This window comes from Triticum aestivum, chromosome 7B (genome assembly GCF_018294505.1).
Source record: "Triticum aestivum cultivar Chinese Spring chromosome 7B, IWGSC CS RefSeq v2.1, whole genome shotgun sequence".
Lineage (NCBI taxonomy): Eukaryota > Viridiplantae > Streptophyta > Magnoliopsida > Poales > Poaceae > Triticum > Triticum aestivum.
The window spans coordinates 577,755,613-577,781,965 of NC_057813.1; the positions used below are offsets into that span (position 1 = coordinate 577,755,613).

Genomic DNA, 26,353 nt, shown 5'->3' on the forward strand with positions numbered 1-26,353 from the left:
ATTACTAAAGAACTCCCACTTAGACAGACATCCCTCTAGTCATCTAAGTGATCACGCGATCCAAATCAACTAAACCATGTCCGATCATCACGTGAGATGGAGTAGTTTTTGTTGGGGAACGTAGTAATTTCAAAAAAATTCCTACGCACACGCAAGATCATGGTGATGGCATAGCAACGAGAGGGGAGAGTGTTCGTCCACGTACCCTCGTAGACCGTAAGCGGAAGCGTTAGCACAACGCGGTTGATGTAGTCGTACGTCTTCACGATTCGACTGATCCAAGCACCGAACGTACGGAGCCTCCGAGTTCAGCACACGTTCAGCTCGATGACGATCTCCGGCCCTCCGATCCAGCAAAGGCTCCGGAGATGAGTTCCATCAGCACGACGGCGTGGTGACGATGATGATGTTCTACCGGCACAGGGCTTCGCCTAAACTCCGCGACGATATGACCGAGGTGGAATATGGTGGAAGGGGGCATCGCACACGGCTAAGGAACGATCCGTAGATCAACTTGTGTGTCTATGGGGTGCCCCTGCCCCATATATAAAGGAGGGAGGGGGGAGGCCGGACGGCCCCTTTGGGCACGCCAAGGGAGGAGGAATCCTCCTCCTAGTAGGAGTAGGATTCCTCCTTTCCTACTCCTACTAGGAGGGGGAAGGAAGGGGGGGAGGGGGGAAGGAAAGGGGGGCGCCCCCCCCCCTCCTAGTCCAATTCGGACCAGAGGGAGAGGGGGCGCGCGGCCCACCCTGGCCGCCCCTCTCTCTTCCCACCTAGGCCCATGTGGCCCATTAACTCTCCCGGGGGGTTCCGGTAACCCCCCCCCCCCGGCACTCCGGTTTTCTCCAAAAACTCCCGGAACCTTTCCGGTGTCCGAATATAGTCGTCCAATATATCAATCTTTATGTCTCGACCATTCCGAGACTCCTCGTCATGTCCGTGATCACATCCGGGACTCCAAACAAACTTCGGTACATCAAAACTTATAAACTCATAATAAAACTGTCATCGAAGCGTTAAGCGTGCGGACCCTACGGGTTTGAGAACTATGTAGACATGACCTAAAACCATTCTCGGTCAATAACCAATAGCGGGACCTGGATGCCCATATTGGTTCCTACATATTCTACGAAGATCTTTATCGGTCAAACCGCATAACAACATACTTTGTTCCCTTTGTCATCGGTATGTTACTTGCCCGAGATTTGATCGTCGGTATCCAATACCTAGTTCAATCTCGTTACCGGCAAGTCTCTTTACTCGTTCCATAATACGTCATCTCATAACTAACTTCATTAGTTACATGCTTGCAAGGCTTAGGTGATGAGTATTACCGAGAGGGCCCAGAGATACCTCTCCGACAATCGGAGTGACAAATCCTAATCTCGAATTATGCTAACTCAACATGTACCTTCGGAAACACCTGTAGAGCACCTTTATAATCACCCAGTTACGTTGTGACGTTTGGTAGCACACAAAGTGTTCTTCCGGTAAATGGGAGTTGCACAATCTCATAGTTGTAGGAACTTTGTATAAGTCATGAAGAAAGCAATAGCAGTATACTAAACGATCAAGTGCTAGGCTAACAGAATGGGTCATGTCAATCACATCATTCTCCTAATGATGCGATCCCATTAATCAAATGACAACACATGTCTATGGTCAGGAAACATAACCATCTTTGATTAATGAGCTAGTCAAGTAGAGGCATACTAGTGACTATGTGTTTGTCTATGTATTCACACATGTATCATGTTTCCGGTTAATACAATTCTAGCATGAATAATAAACATTTATCATGATATGAGGAAATAAATAATAACTTTATTATTGCCTCTAGGGCATATTTCCTTCAGTTTTCAATGGTGAACATCACTATGTTGATCATATCTACTATATGATTCACGTTCGACCTTTCGGTCTCAGTGTTCCGAGGCCGTATATGTATATGCTAGGCTCGTCAAGTTTAACCTGAGTATTCCGCGTGTGCAACTGTTTTGCACCCGTTGTATTTGAACGCAGATCCTATCACACCGGATCATCACGTGGTGTCTCAGCACGAAGAACTTTAGCAACGGTGCATACTCAGGGAGAACACTTATGCCTTGAAATTTAGTGAGAGATCGTCTTATAATGCTACCGTCAATCAAAGCAAAATAAGATGCATAAAGGATAAACATCACATGCAATCAATATAAGTGATATGATATGGCCATCATCATATTGTGCTTGTGATCTCCATCTTCGAAGCACCGTCATGATCACCATCATCACCGGCGCGACACCTTGATCTCCATCGTAGCATCGTTGTCGTTCCACCACCTATTGCTTCTACGTCTATCGCTACCGTTGAGTGATAAAGTAAAGCAATTACAGGGCATTTGCATTGCATACAATAAAGCGACAACATATGGCTCCTGTCAGTTGCCGATAACTCGGTTACAAAACATGATCATCTCATACAATAAAATATAGCATCACGTCTTGACCATATCACATCACAACATGCCCTGCGAAAACAAGTTAGACGTCCTCTACTTTGTTGTTGCAAATTTTACGTGGCTGCTACGGGCTGAGCAAGGACCGTTCTTACCTACGCATCAAAACCACAACGATAGTTCGTCAAGTTAGTGTTGTTTTAACCTTCTCAAGGACCGGGCGTAGCCACACTCGGTTCAACTAAAGTTGGAGAAACAGACACCCGCCAGCCACCTGTGTGCAAAGCACGTCGGTAGAACCAGTCTCGCGTAAGCGTACGCGTAATGTCGGTCCGGGCCACTTCATCCAACAATACCGCCGAACCAAAGTATGACATGCTGGTAAGCAGTATGACTTGTATCGCCCACAACTCACTTGTGTTCTACTCGTGCATATGACATCTACGCATAAAACCAAGCTCGGATGCCACTGTTGGGGAACGTAGTAATTTCAAAAAAATTCCTACGCACACGCAAGATCATGGTGATGCATAGCAACAATTGGGGAGAGTGTTGTCCACGTACCCTCGTAGACCAAAAGCGGAAGTGTTAGAACAACACGGTTGATGTAGTCATACGTCTTCACGGCCCGACGGATCAAGCACCGAAAGCACGGCACCTCCGAGTTCTAGCACACGTTCAACTCGATGACGTCCCTCGAACTCCGATCTAGCCAAGTGTCGAGGGAGAGTTCCGTCAGCACGACAGCGTGGTGACAATGATGATGTTCTACCGTCGCAGGGCTTCGCATAAGCACCGCTACAATATTATCGAGGAGGACTATGGTGGAGGGGGGCACCGCACAAGGCTAAGAGATCAATGATCTGTTGTTGTGTCTAGCGGTGCCCCCTGCCCCGTATATAAAGGAGCAAGGGGGGAGGGGGAGGCCGGCCAGGGAGGAGGCGCGCCATGGGGAGTCCTACTCCCACCGGGAGTAGAACTCCCTCCTTTCCTTGTTGGACTAGGAGAAGGGGGGAAAGAGGAGGGAGAGAGAGGAAGGAAGGGGGGCGCCGCCCCCTTCTCCTTGTCCTATTCGGACTAGGGGGAGGGGCGCGCGGCCCTGCCTTGGCCGCCTCTCCTCTTCTCCACTAAGGCCCACTATGGCCCATTAAGCCCCCGGGGGGTTCCGGTAATCCCTCGTTACTCCGATAAAATCCCGATTTCACCCGGAACACTTCCGATATCCAAATATGGGCTTCCAATATATCAATCTTCATGCCTCGACCATTTTGAGACTCCTCGTCATGTCCGTGATCACATCCGGGACTCCGAACGACCTTTGGTACATCAAAACTCATAAACTCATAATATAACCGTCATTGAAACTTTAAGCGTGCGGACCCTACAGGTTCGAGAACTATGTAGACATGACCGAGACACATTTCCGGTCAATAACCAATAGCGGAACCTGGATGCTCATATTGGCTCCTACATATTCTACGAAGATCTTTATCGGTCAAACCGCATAACAACATACGTTGTTCCCTTTGTCATCGGTATGTTACTTGCCCGAGATTCGATCGTCGGTATCTCAATACCTAGGTCAATCTCGTTACCGGCAAGTCTCTTTACTAGTTATGTAATGCATCATTCTGTAACTAACACATTAGCTATATTGCTTGCAAGGCTTATAGTGATGTGCATTACTGAGAGGGCCCAGAGATACCTCTCCGACAATCGGAGTTACAAAACCTAATCTCGAAATACGCCAACTCAACATGTACCTTTAGAGACATCTGTAGAGCTCCTTTATAATCCCCCAGTTACATTGTGATGTTTGGTAGCACACAAAGTGTTCCTCCGGTAAACGGGAGTTGCATAATCTCATAGTTGTAGGAACATGTATAAGTCATGAAGAAAGCAATAGCAACATACTAAACGATCAACTGCTAAGCTAATGGAATGGGTCAAGTCAATCACATCATTCTCCTAATGATGTGATCCCATTAATCAAATGACAACTCATGTCTATGGTTAGGAAACATAACCATCTTTGATTAATGAGCTAGTCAAGTAGAGGCATACTAGTGACATTATATTTGTCTATGTATTCACACATGTATCATGTTTCCGGTTAATACAATTCTAGCATGAATAATAAACATTTATCATGATATAAGGAAATAAATAATGAATTTATTATTGCCTCTAGGGCATATTTCCTTCATAGATTATCATCATCGTTGGTGACAATATTGCTGTTTTTCCTTTTGCCGGATCGAGGTCGGCGCTTGGACGCTGGCGCTTAGGAGGTTCATCAACAGGCATGCTGTTATCGCCATCGGCCCCATTCTCCTTTGGTGTGTCCACCATGTTTATATCGTATGATGATGTAGCTGTCCACTGCCCTAAAGGTGGTGGTTTTTGTGCCAGCTCCTCTCTGGCATCGTCGTCCATACCGTCAATGTCCTCGGAGCCGTAATCGAGCGTGTCGGTTTATTCCTCGATAGTGGCAATGAAGTGGGTGGTGGGTGGGAAACGAATTTCTTCGTTGTCCGCTTCCCATTCGAGCCGGACATAGTTCGGCTGAGAGTTCCCTGACAAGGAGGGGGATTTCAATGAGTTTAACACATCGCCTAAGGGCGAGTGCTGGAAGATGTCCACGGAGCTGAATTCCAAGACCGGCGCCCAATCAGGTTCGATGGACGCAGATGCACGCGGTCCGGAACCCATGGTCGGAGACGAGTCCGAGGTTCCGGTGACACAAGCCCAGCTCGATGTTGGGTCTGTGTGCGGCTCGAGCGTCGTTGAGTCTGCGGCCTCCGTGGCGGGGTTAAGCTTCCCATCTTCGAACGATGCAGCCCGCTCCGGCTCTAGGGCCAGGGCGGTCACAGGCGCTATCTCCTGCGCGCGGCCAGATGATAGATCTAGGTCATGTGCATCGTGGTGGCCGGGGACAGCCGTCATCGGCTCGTACCCGTCGAAGATCAAGTCTCCACGGATATCGGCCACAAAATTCAGGCTTCCAAATCTGACCTGATGGCCAGGGGCATAGCTATCGATCTGCTCCAGATGGCCAAGCGAGTTGGCCCGCAGTGCGAAGCCACCGAATACGAAGATCTGTCCGGGGAGGAAGATCCCCCCCCCCCCCGGACTGCGTTGTTGTAGATGATTTATGGAGCCATCAAGCCTTTTGATGACGGCGCAGCGGAACTCTCAATGAAAGCACCAATGTCGGTGTCAAAACCGGCGGATCTCGAGTAGGGGGTCCCGAACTGTGCGTCTAAGGCTAATGGTAACAGGAGGCGGGGACACAATGTTTACCTAGGTTCAGGCCCTCTCTATGGAGGTAATACCCTATTTCCTGCTTGATTGACCTTGATGAATATGAGTATTACAAGAGTTGATCTACCACGAGATCGTAATGGCTAAACCCTTGAAGCCTAGCCTATGAGGTTATGATTGTTGTGGCTAAACCCTAGAAGCTAAACCCTCCGGTTTATATAGACACTGGAGGGGGCTAGGGTTGTACAAAGTCGGTTACAGAGAAAGGAATCTACATATCCGAATCGCCAAGCTTGCCTTCCACGCAAAGGAGAGTCCCATCTGGACACGGGACGAAGTCTTCTATCTTGTATCTTCATAGTCCAACAGTTCGGACCAAGTATACAGTCCGGCTGTCCGAGGACCCTTAATCCGGGACTCCCTCAACGAGTGCACATCATTCTTGAGAGCCATGGGGAACCAGTTCACCATGACCTTCTTGTCACCACTCGCCGCCTTGATGCTCAGCTCGTAGAGCTGAAGGAACTCGGCCGGGTTGGGGGTGCCGTCGTAGCACGGAGGCAAATCCGGCTTGAACTTGCCGGGCCAGACGACACGACGAAGCTCTGGAGAGAATGCTCGGCACCCAGCCGTAGCCACGGGGGCTCGCGCGGAGGGGTAGCCAGGTCTTGACACCCACGCGCAACCACCTCGGGCTGCACACGGTCTTGACGCGGGGGCACCGGAGGAGTTGGGAGCGCACGCGCCTCTCCCTGGGGCCGCTGCACGACCCGACAACTTTGTTCATCGCGCGCGGGCACCCTGCGCGGCTGGTCGTGCTAAGGGGCCTCGCGCCTTGGCTAGGGGACGACATCTTGTCGGAGAGGAGGAGAGGCGCGCCGTGAGGCACATCGTCCACCTGGGGCTGCAGGGAAGGCAGCGAACGAGACAGCGCAGGAGCCTCTCCAGCAGCACTGACGAGCTCGGCGATGCGGTCCAGCCAATCCTTGTAGAGGTCATCGGTCAGACGGTAGCGCAGAAGCTCACGCGCCATGAGCAGCGCCAACTGCGCGGTCGCGGCCCGTGATGGGTATGGAAGGACGAAGCAGTGACCGGGAACAGTGAAGGAGTGGTGGTGCAGCTGTCGCGTCACACGAAGGGCGACAACGATGAATCCTGCTGCTTGTGAGCTACAGGGCCAGTGGCAGCATTGGCCACGGGCAACGGGGAGTGGCAGGGAGCACCGTTTCCCGCAGGCGCCTTTTAAGCGACACGCGCGGTGAGGGTTTCCCGGTGCTCAGCACGAACTCGACGAGCGTCCGCCATGGGAATAGCAGAGCGACGGCGAGACAACCGACGGAAGAGAGGCTTTGACACGCCCCCTACCTGGCGTGCCAAATGTCGGATTCCGGGCTCCGCAGACCCAAGAAAGGTTCGAACTCAGGGGCATGTGCGAAGGACTCAACTTCTCAAGCCGATTGACTCGTTACTCTCACGACCTAGCTCGATGAATAGGTAGAAAATGGACACGCGGTTTACCCAGGTTCGGGCCACCTTGTGTTGTAAAACTCTACTCCTGCTTTGTGGTGGATTAGCCACGCGGGGGGCTGAGGATGAACTAGTACAAGTGGAGGAACAACCTCATGAGGCTTATTCTTGTGATGAGCTCTAGGGGTTTGGTCTCTCAAGGGCTTGATCCCTTCTACGGTGGTGGCTAGGTTATATTTATAGTGGCCTCGGTCCTCTTCCCTCAAAACTTAGGTGGGAAGGGATCCCACAGTGGACAATTTTGAAAGGGGAAAAGTTGTACATCTGATCCTGACAAAAGGTGGTCTTCACCTGCAAAGCTTATGATCGTGACGTCATGGTGGGCTCGAAGATGACATCCATCCCGCCGCTCTGGCGGTCCTGGTCTTGTTGCACGCAAACGGCAATCTTCGGCTGATTCCTTGGGACTCCGCACCTGCACTTGCCTCCTTAGCACCAAAGAGGAAACCTGCCGCTCTGCGCCCGCTGGCGCGCGCCTGGCCTTGGTCGTCATGGCTGATGTCACCTCAACCTCATGAGGTGAGGGCTTGCATAAAATGTCCGCTCCTCAAGAGGCCGCCTGGGGAGGCCGCTCCTTCAGGAGGTCTTGATGTCGTCCGCCTCACGAGGCTTGGCCCCTCACGAGGATTGTGTCTTGTCGTGGTTGAAGATGGGTCGTACCAGGCGTCGATGGAGCCATGTCGTGGGCCGCAGGCAGGCAAGTCTGGGTACCCTAGTTCCCAGAATGCTGACACACGCCGGCGAAGCTCGCAAAGATGGGCGTGGAATCGACAAAGAGGAGGAACCGGAGGGCGGTCGTCAAGGGCAAGACTGTCGCGGTCAAGTTCGCCGTCGAGCGCGATGCATTGGAGGCCGCGCGGCGCAAGGCCGAGGTCGACGAGAAGGAGGACATTGTCAACAAAGCGCACGCCCTCCTCATGCTTGGCATTTGCTGTCCTACGGGTTTTCTGCAGCACCCGTCGGCCCGGCGAGCATAGGCTCGTCGGTCCCCCGGCCTCCACACTGCCCCTTGCCGACGCTGTGGACCACGCCTTTGTCGCCCAGTTTTCCTTCGCCAAGGTACGAAGGCTAGACCCATTTTTCTGGGTCACCGCACATTGGCGTGATCGCACCGTCCACCCCGCGCCCCTCGGCTGTCATCGACCTCAACGTCACGCCGGGGTTCAACAGCGGTGGCCGGCCATCCATCGAGATGCAAAGAAAGCAAGCACAGCCGCCGTCTACGGACACCATGTCGTCACCCCGCGTCCTGTTTGACGAAATGCCAACACCAACGCCAACAGTCGACGACCCCTTCTACAACCAGTTCATGGAGAATGTCATCTACGAGGGTGGGCATGGCAGTTCCTACGATCCCAACGAGACCCAAAGTCGGGATGGTCGTGCCCAGTACGTTTCCGATGAAGACAATGAGGCCCACGACCAAGCTGACTACGACCATGGTGACTCGTGGCATGAAGATGATGGCATCTATTTGCGAAGGTGATGGTGGTGAAGAAGAAGGCATTGATATTGGAGGCGAGCCATTGTTCACCAACGAGCTCACCCGAAGAGCGGAAGCACAAAAGAGGAAGAATAACATTCGTAGGGGATCATACTCACAAGAAGAGGACAAGTTGATTTGCCAAAGTTGGATAGAGATTAGTCAAGATCCGAGGACCGGTGCGCAACAAAAGGGACTTGTTTTTGGACAAGAGCTCACAAAACATTCAATGAGAGAAAGTTGTTTGCGCCCTACCAATTTACGATACACCGTGACATCACCTCGATTCAAAAGAGGTGGTTGCTCATCCAACAAGTATGCAACAAGTATTGTGCCACACTTGAGAGCGTTGAAGCACGTCCCGTGAGTGGTCTCGGCATTGGGGACATGGTATGCTCTCTTACCTTTTGTTGCTACGGCCACGAGACTTCAGCCTTCTATATGGTTGCATGTTCAATTATTGTTGGTCGTGTAGGCATTTCAATCTTTGGAAGCATTCAAGGCCCGACACAATGACAAGCCATTTACTTTTACGCATTGTTGGACGCTCATCAACATTTTGTGGGCTCGCTGTGTTGCTGACGACAAAACTATTCATTTTGTGGGCTGGCTTTGTTGCCGACCGCTGGCTGTGTTGCCGGCGAGGACGTGTAGGCTGGCTGTGTTGCCAGCGTGAACTAGGGCCGCTGGCATGAAATAGGGCGTGGTTTATTCGAAAATTGGCATTTAAAAAAGGAGGCGGACAGGATGCGGCTGGGATGCGTCCGCGCGTTGGGCGCACGACCACGGCATCCCATAAATGGCCCGGACACGACCCCATTGCCCTACCCAAACAGACAAAATCCGGGCCAAACGGACGTCCGGTTGGGGTTGTGTGCTGGAGTTGGCCTGATGGAAACGCCGACACCAACCAAATTTTGCAAAATTTCAGAGCTGGGGATTCGGAATTAGGGCTCTTTGATTCAAAGGAATTCTATAGGAGTTTGGGAGGATTTTGTGAGATTTTCATATATAGCGATATAAACGCTCTTATATTTTTTTAGGTGGGAGTAGTAGTGTGTCATTTGATTCATAGGAATAGAATCCTTTTTCCCTAAAAGGATCATTTTTTTTCATGTGGCATGAAACACTCTTTGACCAAATTTCTATGATTTTCTAGCCTTATATAGGATTCAAAATGATATTCCAATCGTGTGTTTCCCCCATTCCATGTATTTTAATAATCTTGCACTCAATAGATTTGGCACTGCAGGAATTGATAAAATCTTCATTTGGGGATGCATTTAAACTACATATCAGATACATCTTGATCAATCTTTTATTTTCTCAGTAAGTGAATGGATTTTAGATTTGGAATTTAATGGCACACTAGATACACTATGGACGTGTTTGGTTGCCCGCAGTAAAGCCAACTATGTTGAGTTGGACCACGAAAAGTGTGTTTGGTTGCATATGGGGTGGGCGGGCTCGCATCGGCACGAACCTTAAAGCAGCCACGGTCTGGCTCGTTGGAAACCCTCGAATCGGCAGTTTCCAGCGAGCCAGGCTCAATGTGACACAAGCTCGCACACGCGGGAGCAGCCCCAAAACAAGTGGGGATGGCAGGATATGAAAATAACGCGTGGAGGCACGACGCCAAATCTAGCCTCACCCCCCCCCCTAAAAAATTTACTCGGTCACCACTACCTCTAGGACAACCACTTCCTCCAGCCTCACCACCGGCGGCGACGGCGACTTAGATCTGTGCAAGGGGCGGCAGCGAATGCAACAACAGCAGTATCCGGTAGCAAGAGTTGGTGCTCCCCCTCCTGTTAGCCGCCGTTGGGTCGTCCTTGACTCAACCATGCTCCCCCCCCCCCCCGCCGTCCTCGTCTCCGATGCCGGTAAGCAACACCCCATCTCCTCTATGTTAGGTCGGTTGTTAGGATCGATTTCCCCATTGCTCAACGGACCCTCGATGTTGACTAGGTTATGGACGCACGGATGAGGCTGGTAGTTCAGGCAGCAGCATTGATGGCTGTGATTCAGGCATGGCTCTTGCTCATGCACAGGAGAGATGTTCGTCTTGGTGAGAGACCTGTCATCGGTTATGCTCCAATGCTTACGTGGGAGCAGGAGAGGATCGCCAATCTGAACTACATCTACAACTGCAAGGACACATAAGCCCTATGGATGCTTCGAATGAAAAGAGCACCATTTGCCAGACCTGTCCGGACCTTCAGGAGCAGGGGACTACTACAAGATAGCATCCACACCAGCATGGAAGAGCAAGTGGCCATGTTCCTTCATGTTGTTAGCCATAACCAGAAGTTTAGGTTATGCACAACACGTTTAGGAGATCAATGGAGACCATCTCAAGGTACTTCAAGCAAGTGCTTTATGCTGCTGGGGAGCTCAGAGGAGAAATGATCAAGTCACCGACCGTTCGGACTCCTACCAAGATTCGCACTAGCCCAAGATGGTATCCATACTTCAGGCTGAGCACTGACTCAGCTTGTATGTGCTTCATGGGTTGATATGCTTGTATTGTTCAAGGTGAGCACTAACACAATCTTCATTTGCCCCTTCAGGATTGCATTGGGGCAATAGATGGTACTCATGTCACTGCCAAAAGTGCCGAAGTCACAATCTGCAGCATATAGGGGGAGGAAGCACTACACAAGCCAGAATGTGCTTGCTGCTATTGACTTCGATCTGAAGTTCACCTATGTGTTGGCCGACTGGGAAGGGTCAGCACATGATGCTAACATTCTTAGGGACAACATGAGTTGTCCTGATGGCATCAACTTCCTCGATGTCAAATTCTACCTAGGAGATGTTGGCTATGCATGTCAGTCAGATATTCTTCCATCCTTCAGGAAAATCATGTACCTTTTGAACGAGTTCGCTGGTAGACACTATTCTAGGACTCCACATGAGTTGTTCAATCTCAGACACTCCAGCCTTAGAGTTACTGTTGAGAGGGCTTTGGAGCTGTGAAGAACGGGTTTAAGATCCTAGATCAAAAGCCATTCCACACTTTCCACACTTTTCCTACCTAGGTCAAGCTTGTTCTTGCTTGTAGCATTCTGCATAACTAAATCCTGCAATGGGGTTGTGATGAACTGGTGCCCGAGGAGGAAGATGTGACGCCTGACGATGTTGTCAGCTCTATCCATGGTTTGGAGGCATTTGGCAACGAAGCCTAAAAGAAAAAAAGGATGGAGTGGGCACAGGGAATATGGGATGACAGAGGTCAGACAAGGATCCGAAGAAGAAGAAGAAAAGCAAGAGCAGCAACAGAAGAAGAGGAAGAGCAGCAGAAGAGGAGGAGGAGGAAGACGAAGAACTAATTAGCATCGATGACGAACTTTCCCCTATTCAACGATATGGCTCTTAATAATGTGTACTGTCATTTGATAGTGTTAGGATGAACCGTAATTTGTTTCGTAGCTAGGAATGAAACTGTTCAGATCGTGTGTGGTAAAGTCACCACTAATGACAAATGATGACAACACCTTATGCAGATTGCAACCAAACAGCGTGTGATATGTGCACCTAGTGCGGGTAAAATTTAGTTCCCTCATGCAGCTAAACTATATGCGAGCAACCAAACTATGTGCAGAATGATGGTTGTTTTTCCTCAGCATGTGATATAGGCTCATCTGTGAATCACATGCAATGCAGGCAAAATCGATGCGCACAACCGAATAAGTCCTATGTGATTAAAGATTCTGATGACACGGTAGATACGAAAAATACATGGTCCTTTGATTAAAAGGAATTTCACAAAAGAATTTAGAGGATTTGACACCTTGCTTTGTTTTTCCTATGATGTTTTCCAATCCTAGGATTCATACATAACATTCCAATCCTACTTCTCAAACATCTTGCCTTGCTTTTTCCTCCGAAGTATTGCAGACCAAGGATTCATACATGACATTCTAATCCTACTTTTTCTTTCTTTCTATTCACATGCTTTAGAATTCTTGCGAATCAAATGCTCCCTGAAGTTTAACAAATTTTGCAGGTTCAGTTTTGTACAAAACTAGCACCCGGTGCAGTTCCTTCAGAGAGTTCAGAGCATAAGACTGAAGCAAAGTACAGAAGCACTTTGGTCATTGCCACAGCACTGTACCATTGTTACGAAGTTTTTGGCTTACGGCCTTCTTTGCCCCGGCAGCATCTGAGCTGGGAAACTAACCAGCAGCTATCCCCTGACAAAGAAGCCACTCTACAGGCAATCTCTACCCTCTCTACATGATCACATAAGTGCAGAAAAGAAAAGAAGCCCTCATCTGCTTCACTTCTAGGGGGAATGAAATGAAATCCCAAGACAGAATGTTCATGGGAGCAAGAACGTCCTCCCCTAGGTCTCTTTCTCCGCGGCTTTCTGCAGAAGAGCCGCCTGGCTGACAAACCTCCCCTGCAAGAACCAAAGCAGAGCATGAGAACCTTCACGAGCTCTTTTCAAACTTCAACAAACTACACTACTTTCGAGGGCCCAAAACTCAGCGGCGTTTGGGTTGCAACAGTGAGCTTTTGGCATTGCAAAAATTTATGTGCTCAAGAATGAGTTCCGGTGCTTGCCTTGACCCGAGGACGAGACTCGGCGTGCACCTTCCGTGCTTGGTACCGAGTCTTATTTGAGAGGAGGGGAGTGCACTGCTTCTGCTTGTGCTTCAATTTCTGTATGCTGCCTTCCCTGATAGCACCAGCAGCACCATTCTCTAGAAACAGTTCAATGTCTGAAAGTTTAGCCTGCAAACGAAGGATACACACTAGTCAGTGCAAGATATTTCTTTGCTTTAGTAAATAGGCTACATAAGAGTTGTAGGCTTTATAGCTCACAACATGGTCTTCAGCATGCTGAAGTAGGTTCTTTTAGGGGAGCATGCTGAAGCAGTTTATGGCTGTGTAGAACATGTTTCCCAGCAACAATAAATCTATGAAATAATGCAAGTGCCATATATAGTTGACAGTAGAAAAAATCATCTAAAAATGATCTATTTTTGATAGGTGCAATACAGCAAAGAAGTAGAAAAATACATTTGCCACTTGTTAAGGAAATCTTCAGGTAGAAAAGGTCAAGCCAATACGGGATATAATATGCCACAGTACATATGTTTATGAGTCCAAAAGCACCAGTTTGAGCCCAACCACTGCCTAACAAAAAGAAAGAGATCCGTTGCATGCCTCAAGGTATCCAGTTATCCAATGTGATACAATTGAGATAAGCTATAACTCACTGAACGGTTCAATTAACCTATAGTTGTTATAAAGCTCATTTTTCTTGTGCATTTACCATTGTTAAAGAGTATTTCAACAAAATCACATGAACAATAGACAGAGGTACCGAAATTAGTTGTTGGTAAAACAGTCTTTCTTTGGTGTTCATGCTAGTGAAAAATATATATTCTTTTGTTGTATTTTTCCTTGTCCTGATTAGACTGATGCAAACATGTATTCATTCTGTAAGGATGTATTACTAATATTCTGATAATCCAGGCTCAGTGGAAGAAGCATTTCCTGAAGATTATAACTCAAGGAGATATATTAGACTAGAATAAGATAATGGAATTTTGAGTTACAATGGGTAGTAATGCTTGTAGTTGTAGTATTGCATATGAAACAGCTGTGAAGGATCTCCATTAAGTAGATTAAAATTAGATACAACTGCACAGGGCAATGTGGATTGAAGATTTGTTTTCCTTCTTCCATCTACACACTCCAAATGATTAAACACTTGGATGTGATGCACTGTTTTCGTTAATAAATGTGCCGAGAAGTTGAAATTATCGTATAGTACTTGACAAATTAGTTTTACTGAAAGATTTTTTTTCACTAACAGAGACCAGCAGCTACCCATAATTAAGTTGTGATGTAGTGCAGGTATTTCAATCGATCACTTGTGCCAGGGATACATGAACAGGAATACCTTTTATATATATCTATCTAAAGAAACTAGAAATTCTTACCAGCCCATCAGTGGATGATGCATCAGGTATGTTGCCGTCAGCGAACACGGAGCCTCTGTCATACCACGCCTTCAGCACCTCCTCAGTGTTGAGGCTCAGGCCCAATCCTGTCTTGGGCGCCTTCGGTCCAAAAATTCCATCATCCCCATAAGCAGGGTCAGGAATTTCCTCCTTAACACATGTAATGCACGGCCCAGCGGCAATGTCCTTCAACGCCTTCTTCTTAGTCTTCTTCTTCTTCTTCTCCACCGGCGGTGGTGGTTCCATCGATGGGGGAGGCGCCGGCATAATGTCCTTCAATGGAATGGCAGGGCACATCCACCATTCGCTGTCATCGTCATGCCGCTTGAGCGCCTGCTTGATGTTGGACCGGGAGCGCCGGAACCCGAGTCCGAGCACCATGAGGTTTCTGATGTAGGGGTCTATGCCGGAGCTGGAGAGGACACGGTTAATGGAAGAGGCATCGCTGCCGCTTTCCATACTGAGTTTGCCCATGATGCCATCGATCCCCTCCGCGGCGGCGCCCTCGTCGAGGCCGCCGAGGAGGAAAGAGTCTGCGTCAAAGCTGTCGTCATCATCCTCATAGTCGAGCTCCCCGGGCCCGTCCGCGCCGGCGGCGCCGTCAGGGGTCCCGGGGGACGGCGCGGAGTCGCGGAACTCGGTGAAGGCGCTGCTGACGGCCGCCGGCGACGGGCAGGCCCTGGCGAGGACGGGGCTCCGCGGCGTGGTCGGCGGCGCGGCGGCGTCGCGGAGGAGGCAGGCGGCGTTGCCGAGGACGGGGAAGGGCGGGAGCAGGTCCGCGCGGGAGGGGTCGTCGGCGAGCGCGGAGGCGAGGCCGAGGAGCCTCGGCGACGGCGGCGCCCTGTCCCCGGCGGGGAAGACGGAGGGGTACATGGAGGCGAGCAGCGCGGCCGCCTCGTTGTAGGTCTGGTTGGGGCGCTTCCGCGGCGTGCGCGCCCGCTTGAGCGAGAGCGAGGAGGCCGAGGAGGAGTTGGAGGCGTCGGAGAGCGCCGAGGACGCCGAGGAGTGCGCCGGCCGCAGCGGCGCCGCCCCCGCGCCCGGCGCCGACGACGCCCCGACCGCCGCCGCCTTGACCATGTCCAGGTCCGGCAGCCGGATGCCCGTCGGGATGCAGGACGACGCCATCGATCGGAGCGGGGAGATGCCCTAGAGAGAAAGGAAAAAAATCCTGCCCGATGAGGAGGGGTTAGGGGAGAAGATCGCGAGTGATGTGATGGAAGAAATCCGGGCGGAAATCAATCAATCTGGACCCGAAATCGCAGGAGGAGGGAGGAGGGGAAATCGGTGCGTGGATGCGCCGCCAGGAAAGGCGAGACCCCCAAACCCCCACCAAACCCCCGCAACCACAAGAGGACGCCTCGTGTACCTGGCTGAAAACCAGGGGGAACAGAGGAAAGGGTAAAGTCCAAAGCAAGCGTGGAGACCGAGGAATTGTTTCTTGTCTAGAAAGACACCACCGCTTCCGCCTCCGCTCGGAGCTGGAGGCCGCCGACGCCCGGCTTGAGGAGAGGAGAGGAGAGGACGGCCGGCCGGAAGAGAGAATAGAGAAAAGAAATGCGATCCTGGGGGAAAAGGCGATCACCAGGGCACCCACCGAGCTGAGCTAAATCGAGGGCCTAGGAGGGAAGCAGAGCAGACGCTCTGCGGCGGGCAGGGCAGGAGGGAGCAGGGCGTCACGGGCTCACGGGTTCGCCACTACGGGCCTCGGGGGACGGGCGCGACTCATCAATCGAAAGAAAGATAATCAAGAGCCCACACGCTGCCGTTTCTTTCTCGCTGCCGTTTCCCCTTTCTCTTTTGGATCGAGGCCAGGAGATCGGTCGCAAGAGAGGAAGAAGCAACGGGACGAGCGGTACAAAGCCTCTGCTGGATGACACTCCGGCTCCAGCTCCAGGGAGTGATCAAGAACAGGGCACTGGGGGCATGTGGGGGGACGGACGGAGAAAACACGGAAGCAATCAAACCAACCGCTGCTCATGAAACCAGCCAGCGGATGCGTTACGCCGGCAGGCGGCTGCAGTTGTCCGATGCAGTGCTCTGCTAGTAGGGTCGCCGTTGGACCCTAGCGAGCGAGACGAGAAACGAGACACGGAATCATCAAAAGAAAAGAAAAGAAAAGAAGGTTAACCTAACTAACAGTCGTCCGTTGGTTGGTTGGCTTGGGACGCAGACGGAGCTCGCTTTCACTTGTCCCTGTCTTGGCGGGCCCTACCTACCTGCGCACCACGACGCTTCTCGTGTGCAGCGCAACAGGGCCATGGGGACACGGTGGGGCTGCGTGCCTGTGTTTCGCTCTCACGTGTCATGTGAGGTTTCTTGAGAGCAACGGGCCTTGTGTGGGTGCGGCCTTGTGGGGACTGGTGCTACGTACGTACACGTGTGGGCGCGCTAGCCGTACCAGCTCACCGGTGGACTGACACTAACGATTGCTGTTAATCTCGTGCGCACGCACGCGTGTAACCTACTAACCTTGACCACTGCGGTGAGATATAATGGCTCTCTGCAATTTTGACCAAAAATCAGGTCCACCGTACTATGTGATGCATCTGTTTTCACACTCTCAGATACCTGGCCATGGGCAGCCCGGCCCGGACGGGCCAAAAATCCCGGACCGGGCTGAGCCCGAGTATGCCATCGGGCCGGGCTCGGGCCTAAAACTGAGCCTGATGGACAGGTCGGTCCGGGCACGGGCTTGAAGAAAACACAATTTTAGCCGTAGTCAGGCTGGGCTGTGTCGGGCTTTCTTGGGCTTGGGCCTGGATTTTTAGCACTGTGCTTTTTTTTGCCCGGCCCGAGATATGCCCAGGTATACTCTCAGTACTTCCCTGTGTCCCTCCCGGGAACGCCTCGTGAGCAACCTTACCGGTGCCGCCATCGCTCCAATCCGGCTCTTCTCCCACCTGGTCGTCGTCGAAGGTGCACAGCCGAGCAAAGCCCGCGCAGCGTCGCCGTCGTCCATGTGAGGAGCGACCACGCAGGGGACAGGAGGGGGCGCGAGGGGCGGATTGATGTGTTGAATCGACCGTCTATGGAGCAGGGTGTGTTGTGGTGCGTGGGAGGGGGGAGGGGGTAGCGTCGAGGTGATGGAAGCAGCATGACGCGGGTATGTCGAGTCTGGTATCTCCACCCTTCGGGTGGCAGCGCGTCTGACACAAGGCTGTGCCCAGGAACCAAGTTGGTTTTTGACCTCGGGTGCTGCTTCTCTGGTCCTGTTGGCATGGTGCTCGGCAGGGCTCAGAGGTCCGTGCTTGCATCCAGTGGCTTGTTTCTAGTCGGCAGTTTTGCGTATTTGGCGGCGGCTGCTCATGGGTGGCTGTCTGCGGCCTCCCCGAGGTGCGTTGGTTGCGACATTGGTGGGGGTTCTTTGTCGGCAGGCTAGGTCGTGATGGTTGTGGTGCTCGGTGGACTTGCCGACGTCGGAGTAGGTTGGTGTGCCGGAGCTTGGGTGAAGACCCTATCTCAGCCTTGGCCTTGTGACCGGTATGGCGGTGGTTGCAGGCATCGTAGACCATCTCGGAGGCATCGCTCCATTGTTGCCGCACTAGATCATGTGTGATCGAACGGTGGCGTCACTTCCCTTGTCGAGGGCTTCATCCTTTGAGTTGGGCCTCGGTAATGTGACCTAGGGAAGGCGCCAGTGTTGGCATCGAGGCTTATGTGGCAAGGATGGTGTCAGGGGAATACCCAACCGGGTAGGCCAACAAGACGAAGAGAAGCCAGCAGGTGCCTGAAGACCCGGCCTGAGGAGAAGACCCAACCTGGAGATAAGTTGGCCCGGACATAAGTCAAATTTGGAGATAAGTTAGTTATGGAGATAAGTTGACCTGGACATAAGCCATCTATGGACATAAGTCATATCAGGAGATAAGTCGGCCTGGACATAAGTCATCTCTAGAGATAAGTCGGCCTGGACATAAGTCAGCTCTGGAGATAAGTCATCTCTAGAGACAAATCGGCCTGGACATAAGTCAGTTCTGGAGATAAGTTGGTCTGGACATAAGTCAACTCTGGAGATAAATCATCTCTGGAAATAACTCGACCTGGATATAAGTCAGCTTTTTAGAGATAAGTCAGTTCTGGAGATAAGTCGACCTGGACATAAGTCAGCTCCGGAGATAACACTAGTAGAAAAACGACCTTATGTTTAGTCCTGGTTCACTTACCGACACTAATGTGACCATTAGTGTCGGTTCCAACGGCCAGGCGGGCGACACTCATTAGTCCCGGTTCGTGTTGAACCTCTAGTACCGGTTCGTGCCACGAACCGGGACTAAAGAGGTGGTGACAGGCTGGTGTCAGGCTAGGACCCCACCAACACCTTTAGTCCCGGTTCGTGGCACGAACCGGTACTAGAGATGCACCTTTAGTCCCGGTTCATATAACCAACCGAGACTAAAGGTGCCTCTATATAACCCCTTTGTCGAGCCCGAGCCATTTCTCTCTGTTTTCCCCTTTCATTCCTTCCTCACCTCTGTTCTTCCTCATTGCTTGAGCTCATCCTTCATTTTTGCCAATTTTTTTCAAGATTTGAAGGCCCCCCATCCATCCAAGTGATCACAAAGGTTAGCAACTTTGTCCTTTCATCTCTCATTGCTAGATTAGCTCTTCCAATGCTCTATAAGTATAGTGATTTGTGGGTTTTAGTTTGGGTGTAATTATGTGTGGTAGTTTATTTGATTTATATGCAATTTGAGCTCAAATTAACTCTTAGTTTGCATATGTAGGTGTCGTTTACTTAGTGCCTTCTCGTCCCCGTCCTAACCACCATCGATCGCCTGCATCGTCCCGTCGTCGGCACCACCTTGGTGAGCCTATTGTTCTTATCTTTTTTATATAAAAAAAATCATGTTTGTGTGATTTAGATATATATAGTTACTTGTATAATTTTCTTACCCGTACATTGTTTGTTATAGATAGTGCCATGATTTTGATATCCGTCCCCGTCGGCCCTCGTCCGGTTTAGGATTCGGATGTGGTATATTCTCTTTTGTAACTATTTGTTGCATTTCATGTTTATGACAAATTATGCCCATCAAGTTGACATAGATATTTTTATCTAGGAGGTATATGGTGGGCCTTTAGTGCCGGTTCGTGATGAACCGACACTAACCCGATTCTGCAGTAGTGAAGCCATCTCTGGAGATAAGTCGGCCTGCAAGTCAACTCTGGAGATAAGTCACTTCTGAAGATAAGTCAGCTGTATAGGTAAGTCTCTTGGGACAAGTTGGCTATGAGGACGAGACCCAGCCTGCTACAAGAGGAGACCCGACCTGCTACAGGACGAGACCCGATCTGCTACAGGATGAGATCCGGCCTACTACATGACCTGGTCTACTATAGGACATTACCCGGCTTGCTACAGGATCTGGACCTAGGCAAAGTTCCGTCCAGAAGGAGTCCAAATACAAGAGGGAGACCCCCAACTTGGAAGACATGGAGGACCTAGAGGGCTTAGAGTAGGACTCCGACTGTGGGTAGAACCCGAAACGTCTTGTAACCCCAGGTATCCGGCTATTATATAAAGGCAGTCCCTGGGTCATCAGAAGAACAAGCTTTTAGACAGATGTTTTGACAGCTCTCGGTACATATGTTTTATAGCTCTCGCGACAGATGTTTTGATAGCTCTCGAGACATATGTTTTGATAGCTCTGGTGATAGAGGTAGCGAATAGTGCCATTGTAATTGAGGTCACCACAATCAATAGCTATCAAGCAGGAGTAGGCTATTACCTCCATCGTGAGGGGCCGAACCTGGGTAAACTCGCGTCTCTCTTTCCCAATCAACCCCGTCCAAGCCTTCACCTAGTAGCAATGACTTCATGACTTTGTTCTTTTATGAGGACATCTGCCGTGACAAAACCGTGACAGATGGCGTAGGCGAACGAAGTCGAAGGCGCGACAATGGTTGCAGTAGTTATCTCTTTTCAGGCATGTCCGTGGGATTACCTTGGATTGTGATGAAGTCGGAGCTACTGTGATGGGTGATGGTGTCCTGGACTAGGGTTGGTAGCCACATTGGCTTCCAACCATATGGGCTGGGTCGAGGACTGTCGTGACGAATAAACCAGTGGGCCTCGTTCGTCGGGCCCAGGATAAGCCAAGATGAAAGACCTGGAAGACTTGGCGTACACTCCAAAGATTTAGAGGTAGTCTTCAGGACGATTGCCCTTAGATGCAACCGACCTATGTAAACCCTAGGCGCCCTTGGCATCTATATAAACTGGGGTATGAGGGTTGTAGACAATAACTCATACACACACGATCTTGTGGTAGATCACATGTACTTTGTACCCCTTCAAAATCAATAGAACCAAAGTAGGACGTATGGTATTACCTCTTCAAGAGGGCCCGAACATGGGTAAACTCATGTGTCCTTGTTACCATCGTGACAAGACTACCAGCTCGGGACCCCTACCCGAGATTTGCTAGATTTGACTCCATCAACGAGGCCCCTATGGCGACGATGACAAGCAACGGCTGGTCTGGTCAGCTGTCGTCCATGTCGCCAGCCATCTCTGAAGTTGTCCATCAAAGTCGAAGCTGCGCTGCCTTTGGTGCAAATAGTTGAGTCTAGCACTGGTCTTCTTGGGTTTCCGCACGACCTCTATGGTGAGAGTTGAGTTGAAGTTTGTCTTCAATGAAATCAGAGTCGCTTGCTTGGAGATTAGGAAGGGTGATGACGTCTGTTGGGCAGAAGTAAAAACAATGACGCCAAAGTGTATCTCGACGAGACCCTCTTTGTTGAGGTGTGTGTGTGTGTCGCTCGATGGTTTATGACTATTTTATTCCGCTTTTCCGTATTAAGGGCATGTACAATGTTGCTATCTTAGGAGTGCCACGTAGGATAGATGATGAGGTGGAAGAGAGAGAGAACTCACAAGAAAATGCTTGTCTTCTCTTATTTAAGACAAGAGGTGATCTCTTAGCACAATATGTCTCACCAAATTTTTAGGAATTACTAGTTATTGAAGATAAGGCTAAGAGATGACCCATTGTAGACAATTTTTTTTGTCATCTCTAAATCACATGCAAGACTTAAGATAAGACTATCTTATCAACCATTGTACATGCCCTAATGATGCACATCTCTTCTGCTTAACGAATGGATGAGATAATTTTTTTTGCCTTCGTCTTCAAAAAGAAATGGACCGTGATCGGTCACCCCTCACTTAGTTGCCTTAGCAGTTGTCCCTAATATCCGACCCTCAAAGCCATGCTATTCATGCGATGTACTAGCAACTACATAAGGGCATGTACAATGGTTCTGTCTTAGCAATGCCATGTAGGATAAATGATGAGGTGGAAGAGAGAGAAATCATAAGAGAAGGCTTGTCTTCTCTTAATTAAGAAAAGACAAGAGATGATCTCTTAGCACAATATGTCTCACCACGTTTTTATGAATAACTAATTATTGAAGATAAGACTAAAAGATGACCCATTGTAGATATGTTTTTTTGTCATCTCTAAATTACATGCAAGATTTAAGATAAGACTACCTTATCGACCATTGTACATGCCCTAAATCAACACACGTAGCAATAAACAGACATAGTTCATACTAGCAAACAGACATAGTTCATACAACCAAAAGATTCATTGCCGGACAAGAAATGACTTGATTCATACTCCCTCCGTGCGAAAATATTTGTCATCAAAATGGATAAAAATAGATGTATCTAGAACTAAAATACGTCAGATACGTCTCATTTTATCCATTTTGATGACAAGTATTTCCGGACGGAGGGAGTACTAAAAGGGCTAAAGGGAAACGGAGACAGGGAAGGGCAAAGGAAATCACCATTTCCTCGCGAGGCCTTCTCCTTGTTGTCGCTGGTGCGGCTATACCCATGTGTGTAGTATTCGGCGACGAGAGGGGCGGAGTGAGAGACGTCGGAGGAGGAGATGACGTCGGCCATGTGACGCTAACCAAGCGGTCTTGGCTTTGGCCGCCGCATTCTCCGCCACCTCGCGCTTATGAGTGCTCAATGGCGAGCCAGAGTGCCTTCGTGTTCTTGCGGCAGAGATGCCGCATGTCGGTCTCCACTATGAGCGAGCGGCGAAGGCCCGCCGCAAGGACCTGGTCGTCCAAATCTACCGGCATGCACGCGCGGCCGGCCGGTGGACATCGCCTTTGCCGCCGTCACCCTCTTCCTCTCCAGCTACCTCTTGTGGCATGCGGCGCATCCCTCGGATTCGGGTGTCCGCCATCCGCGGCGCCATCGGAGCGGGCACGAGGACCCAACAGTGGCCGGAAACACGTGCAAGGAAAGGAGGGCTTGGACATGGGCGCGGGGGCGGCAGACCGGTGGGGCACAAAGTGCTTGGAGCCGCGTGGGCGCTGTCGTCCGGTACAACGTGGAGCCAGAGCTCCCGGCCGGTTTGGGAGCCTCGTTCAGCTCCGTGACACTAGGGAAGGTTATTTTGCCGGGTGAAAATATATTTAAATCCTAAAATAACCCGGGCAAAGAAACAGAATGTTCGGCTGAACTGAAAGATGCTAGTATAAAAAACCATAACACGTAATCCGACCGGCATTGCGCTAGCTCTACAGGGACTGGTACTGTTTTTGGTCGTTGTCCCGTTCATTCAATCCATAATAGTCGTGTCAAGATTCGACTCACCTTGCTCTCCTTTTTTTTCTTTTGCAGGGACCTTTGCTCTCCTTTCTTTATTATCAAAAGATAAAGAAAGAAAAAACTTGAGCGACCTTACTCCGTGGCAGCTTGCACCAGCCAATGATGAGGCAAAACCCCCCTGAACCGGTCGAATTAGTTATCGTTTCCCGATCGGCAGTGTTTGTCGTACGCAGCTAGCCTGTTGCCACTAACAAATTACGTGAGGCACCAGGCCACGCAACCAAGTTTGAACACTATTCCTAAAAAGAAAAAGAGAAGCGAAGAAGACGACGACGACATCCTGTCCTTTCCCGGCTGTATCGCATGCATCATCGAGGGAGAAACACTGGTTCTTGCTGTTCCAAAGATTATGCATTTCCATTGGTTCGGAAAAAAAGTAGTATCCGTGAAGCACTTTGTAGTGAAACCCTAGCGGAATGAGTTGTGCGTAGTACTCCCTATGTAAAAGAAATATAAAAGCGCTTAGATTAGTATTCAAGAAATTCCGAAAAAAAGATATCAGTATTCAAGAAAGTGCGCAGATCTTTATGTGAACGGACGTGTTTGATTACGGGATCAGCTGAGCACGGGCTCAGAATCAAATATCCCCTAGAATTCTCTTCCGGAATCAATAAGCCCCGAATGTCCCATATTTTGTCATCTCGATCCAAACGCCCTTTCGGCCGCTAATTTGCACGCACGAATCTCGGCGCTGAATCCTATCCACGTCAGCAGGCGAAAGCGTTCGGGCGTTCGGGAAGTCGTCGCGAACGAGGTAAGCCACGATTCATCAGTCTTACTCTTAACTCTCCTTCCCTCTTCCCCCACCCCGCACCCCACTCCTCTTCTATCCCCATTCCCTCTTGCATCTCTCTCTCTCTCTGTGTGTGTGTGTGTGTGTGTGTGTGTTTCTAGGTGTTAGAGTTGTGTCGAATATATTGTACAAGGTAGGTTACAGTTGGACTTGTAGTAGTATTGTGTTTAGTTGGGATATGGAGTCGTGTCCTAATAGGACACTTGTATCTTAGGCCTCTCTTATATAGCGAGGGTAGACACACAATGTAACCTATGCCAACATAATAACACCGGAACGCAGGGGAAGCTGGCGGCATGTGCCGGTGTCCAGGGCGACCGGGTGCGGTATTGTAGCGGTGTCATGGGGAGTGCTCATAGTCAGTGATATGTCTCCAACATATCTATAATTTTTGATTGTTCTATGCTACTCTCTCCATCCCATAATATAAAAACGTTTTTCACACTACACTACTGTCAAAAACGTTCTTATATTATGGGATGGAGGGAGTATTATATTACCCCTTTTGGATGTTTATGGGCTTTATTTTACACATCTATATCATTTTTGGGACCAACCTACTAACCGGAGGCCCAACCCATATTGATGTTTTTTTTCCTATTTCAGTATTTCGAAGAAAAGGAATATCAAACGGAGTCCAAACGGAATGAAACCTTTGGGAGCGTGATTTTTGGAACGAACGTGATCCAGAGGACTTGGAGTGCAAGTCAAGAAGCAGCCGAGGCTCCCACGAGATAGGAGGCCGCCCCCCCCCCTTGTAGGGCGCGCCCCCTGTCTCGTGGGCCCCTCGGGCGGCCACCGACGTACTTCTTCCTCCTATATATACCTACGTACCCCGAAAACATCCAAGGGCATCACAGAACACAATTTCCACCACTGTAACCTTCTGTATCCGCGAGATCCCATCTTGGAGCCTTCGCCGGCATTCTGCCAGAGGGGGAATCGACCACGGAGGGCTTCTACATCAACATCCTTGCCCCTCCGATGAGTTGTGAGTAGTTTACCATAGACCTACGCGTCCATAGTTATTAGCTAGATGGCTTCTTCTCTCTTTTTGGATCTCAATACAATGTTCTCCCCCTCTCTTGTGGAGATCTATTCGATGTAAGCTCTTTTTGCAGTGTGTTTGTCGAGATCCGATGAATTGTGGGTTTATGATCAAGTTTATCTATGAATAATATTTGAATCTTCTCTTAATTCTTTTATGTATGATTGAGTTATCTTTGCAAGTCTCTTCGAATTATCAGTTTGGTTTGGCCTACTAGATTGATCTTTCTTGCCACGGGAGAAGTGCTTAGCTTTGGGTTCAATCTGGCGGTGTCCTTACCCCGTGATAGAAAGGGTTGCAAGGCACGTATTGTATTGTTGCCATCGAGGATAACAAGATGGGGTTTATATCATATTGCTTGAGTTTATCCCTCTACATCATGTCATCTTGCTTAATGCGTTACTCTGTTCTTATGAACTTAATACTCTAGATGCAGGCAGGAGTCGGTCGATGTGTGGAGTAATAGTAGTAGATGCAGGCAGGAGTCGGTCTATTTGTTATGGACGTGATGCCTATATACATGATCATGCCTAGATAATCTCATAACTATGCGTTTTTCTATCAATTGCTCGACAGTAATTTGTTCACCCACCGTAATACTTATGCTATCTTGAGAGAAGCCTCTAGTGAAACCTATGGCCCCCGGGTCTATCTCTTATCATATTTGATTTCAATCTACTTTTATTTGCATCTTTACTTTTTCATCTATATTATAAAATACCAAAAATATATTTATCTTATCATACTATCTTTATTAGATCTCACTTTTGCAAGTGGCCTTGAAGGGATTGACAACCCCTTTATTGCGTTGGTTGCGAGTTCTCAGTTTGTTTGTGTAGGTGCGTGGACTTTTGAGGAGCCTCCTACTGGATTGATACCTTGGTTCTCAAAAACTGAGGGAAATACTTACGCTACTATTGCTGCATCACCCTCTCCTCTTCGAGGAAAACCAACGCAAGCTCAAGACGTAGCAAGAAGGATTTCTGGCGCCATTGCCGGGGAGGTCTTCGCTCAAGTCAAGACATACCAAGTACCCATCACAAACCCATCTCCCTCGCATTTACATTATTTTCCATTTGCCTCTCGTTTTCCTCTCCCCCACTTCACCCTTGCCATTTTATTCGCCCTCTCTTTCCCAATCTCCTCCTCTCTTTTTCGCTTGCCTTTTGTTTGCTCGTGTGTTAGTT

The 26,353-nt window shown here is 49.7% G+C and overlaps 1 protein-coding gene across 1 annotated transcript; it reads right to left on the reverse strand.

Annotated features, from left to right (window-relative positions):
- Positions 1-12,699: 12,699 nt before the first annotated feature.
- On the reverse strand, positions 12,700-16,697 carry LOC123156948 (protein CHLOROPLAST IMPORT APPARATUS 2). The gene is made up of 3 exons (XM_044575147.1): positions 14,670-16,697; positions 13,282-13,452; positions 12,700-13,117 (listed from the first exon to the last, which is right to left on the reverse strand). The coding sequence occupies exons 1-3, from the start codon at positions 15,813-15,815 to the stop codon at positions 13,061-13,063; spliced, it is 1,374 nt and encodes a 457-aa protein (XP_044431082.1). The 5' UTR covers positions 15,816-16,697; the 3' UTR covers positions 12,700-13,060.
- Positions 16,698-26,353: the final 9,656 nt, after the last annotated feature.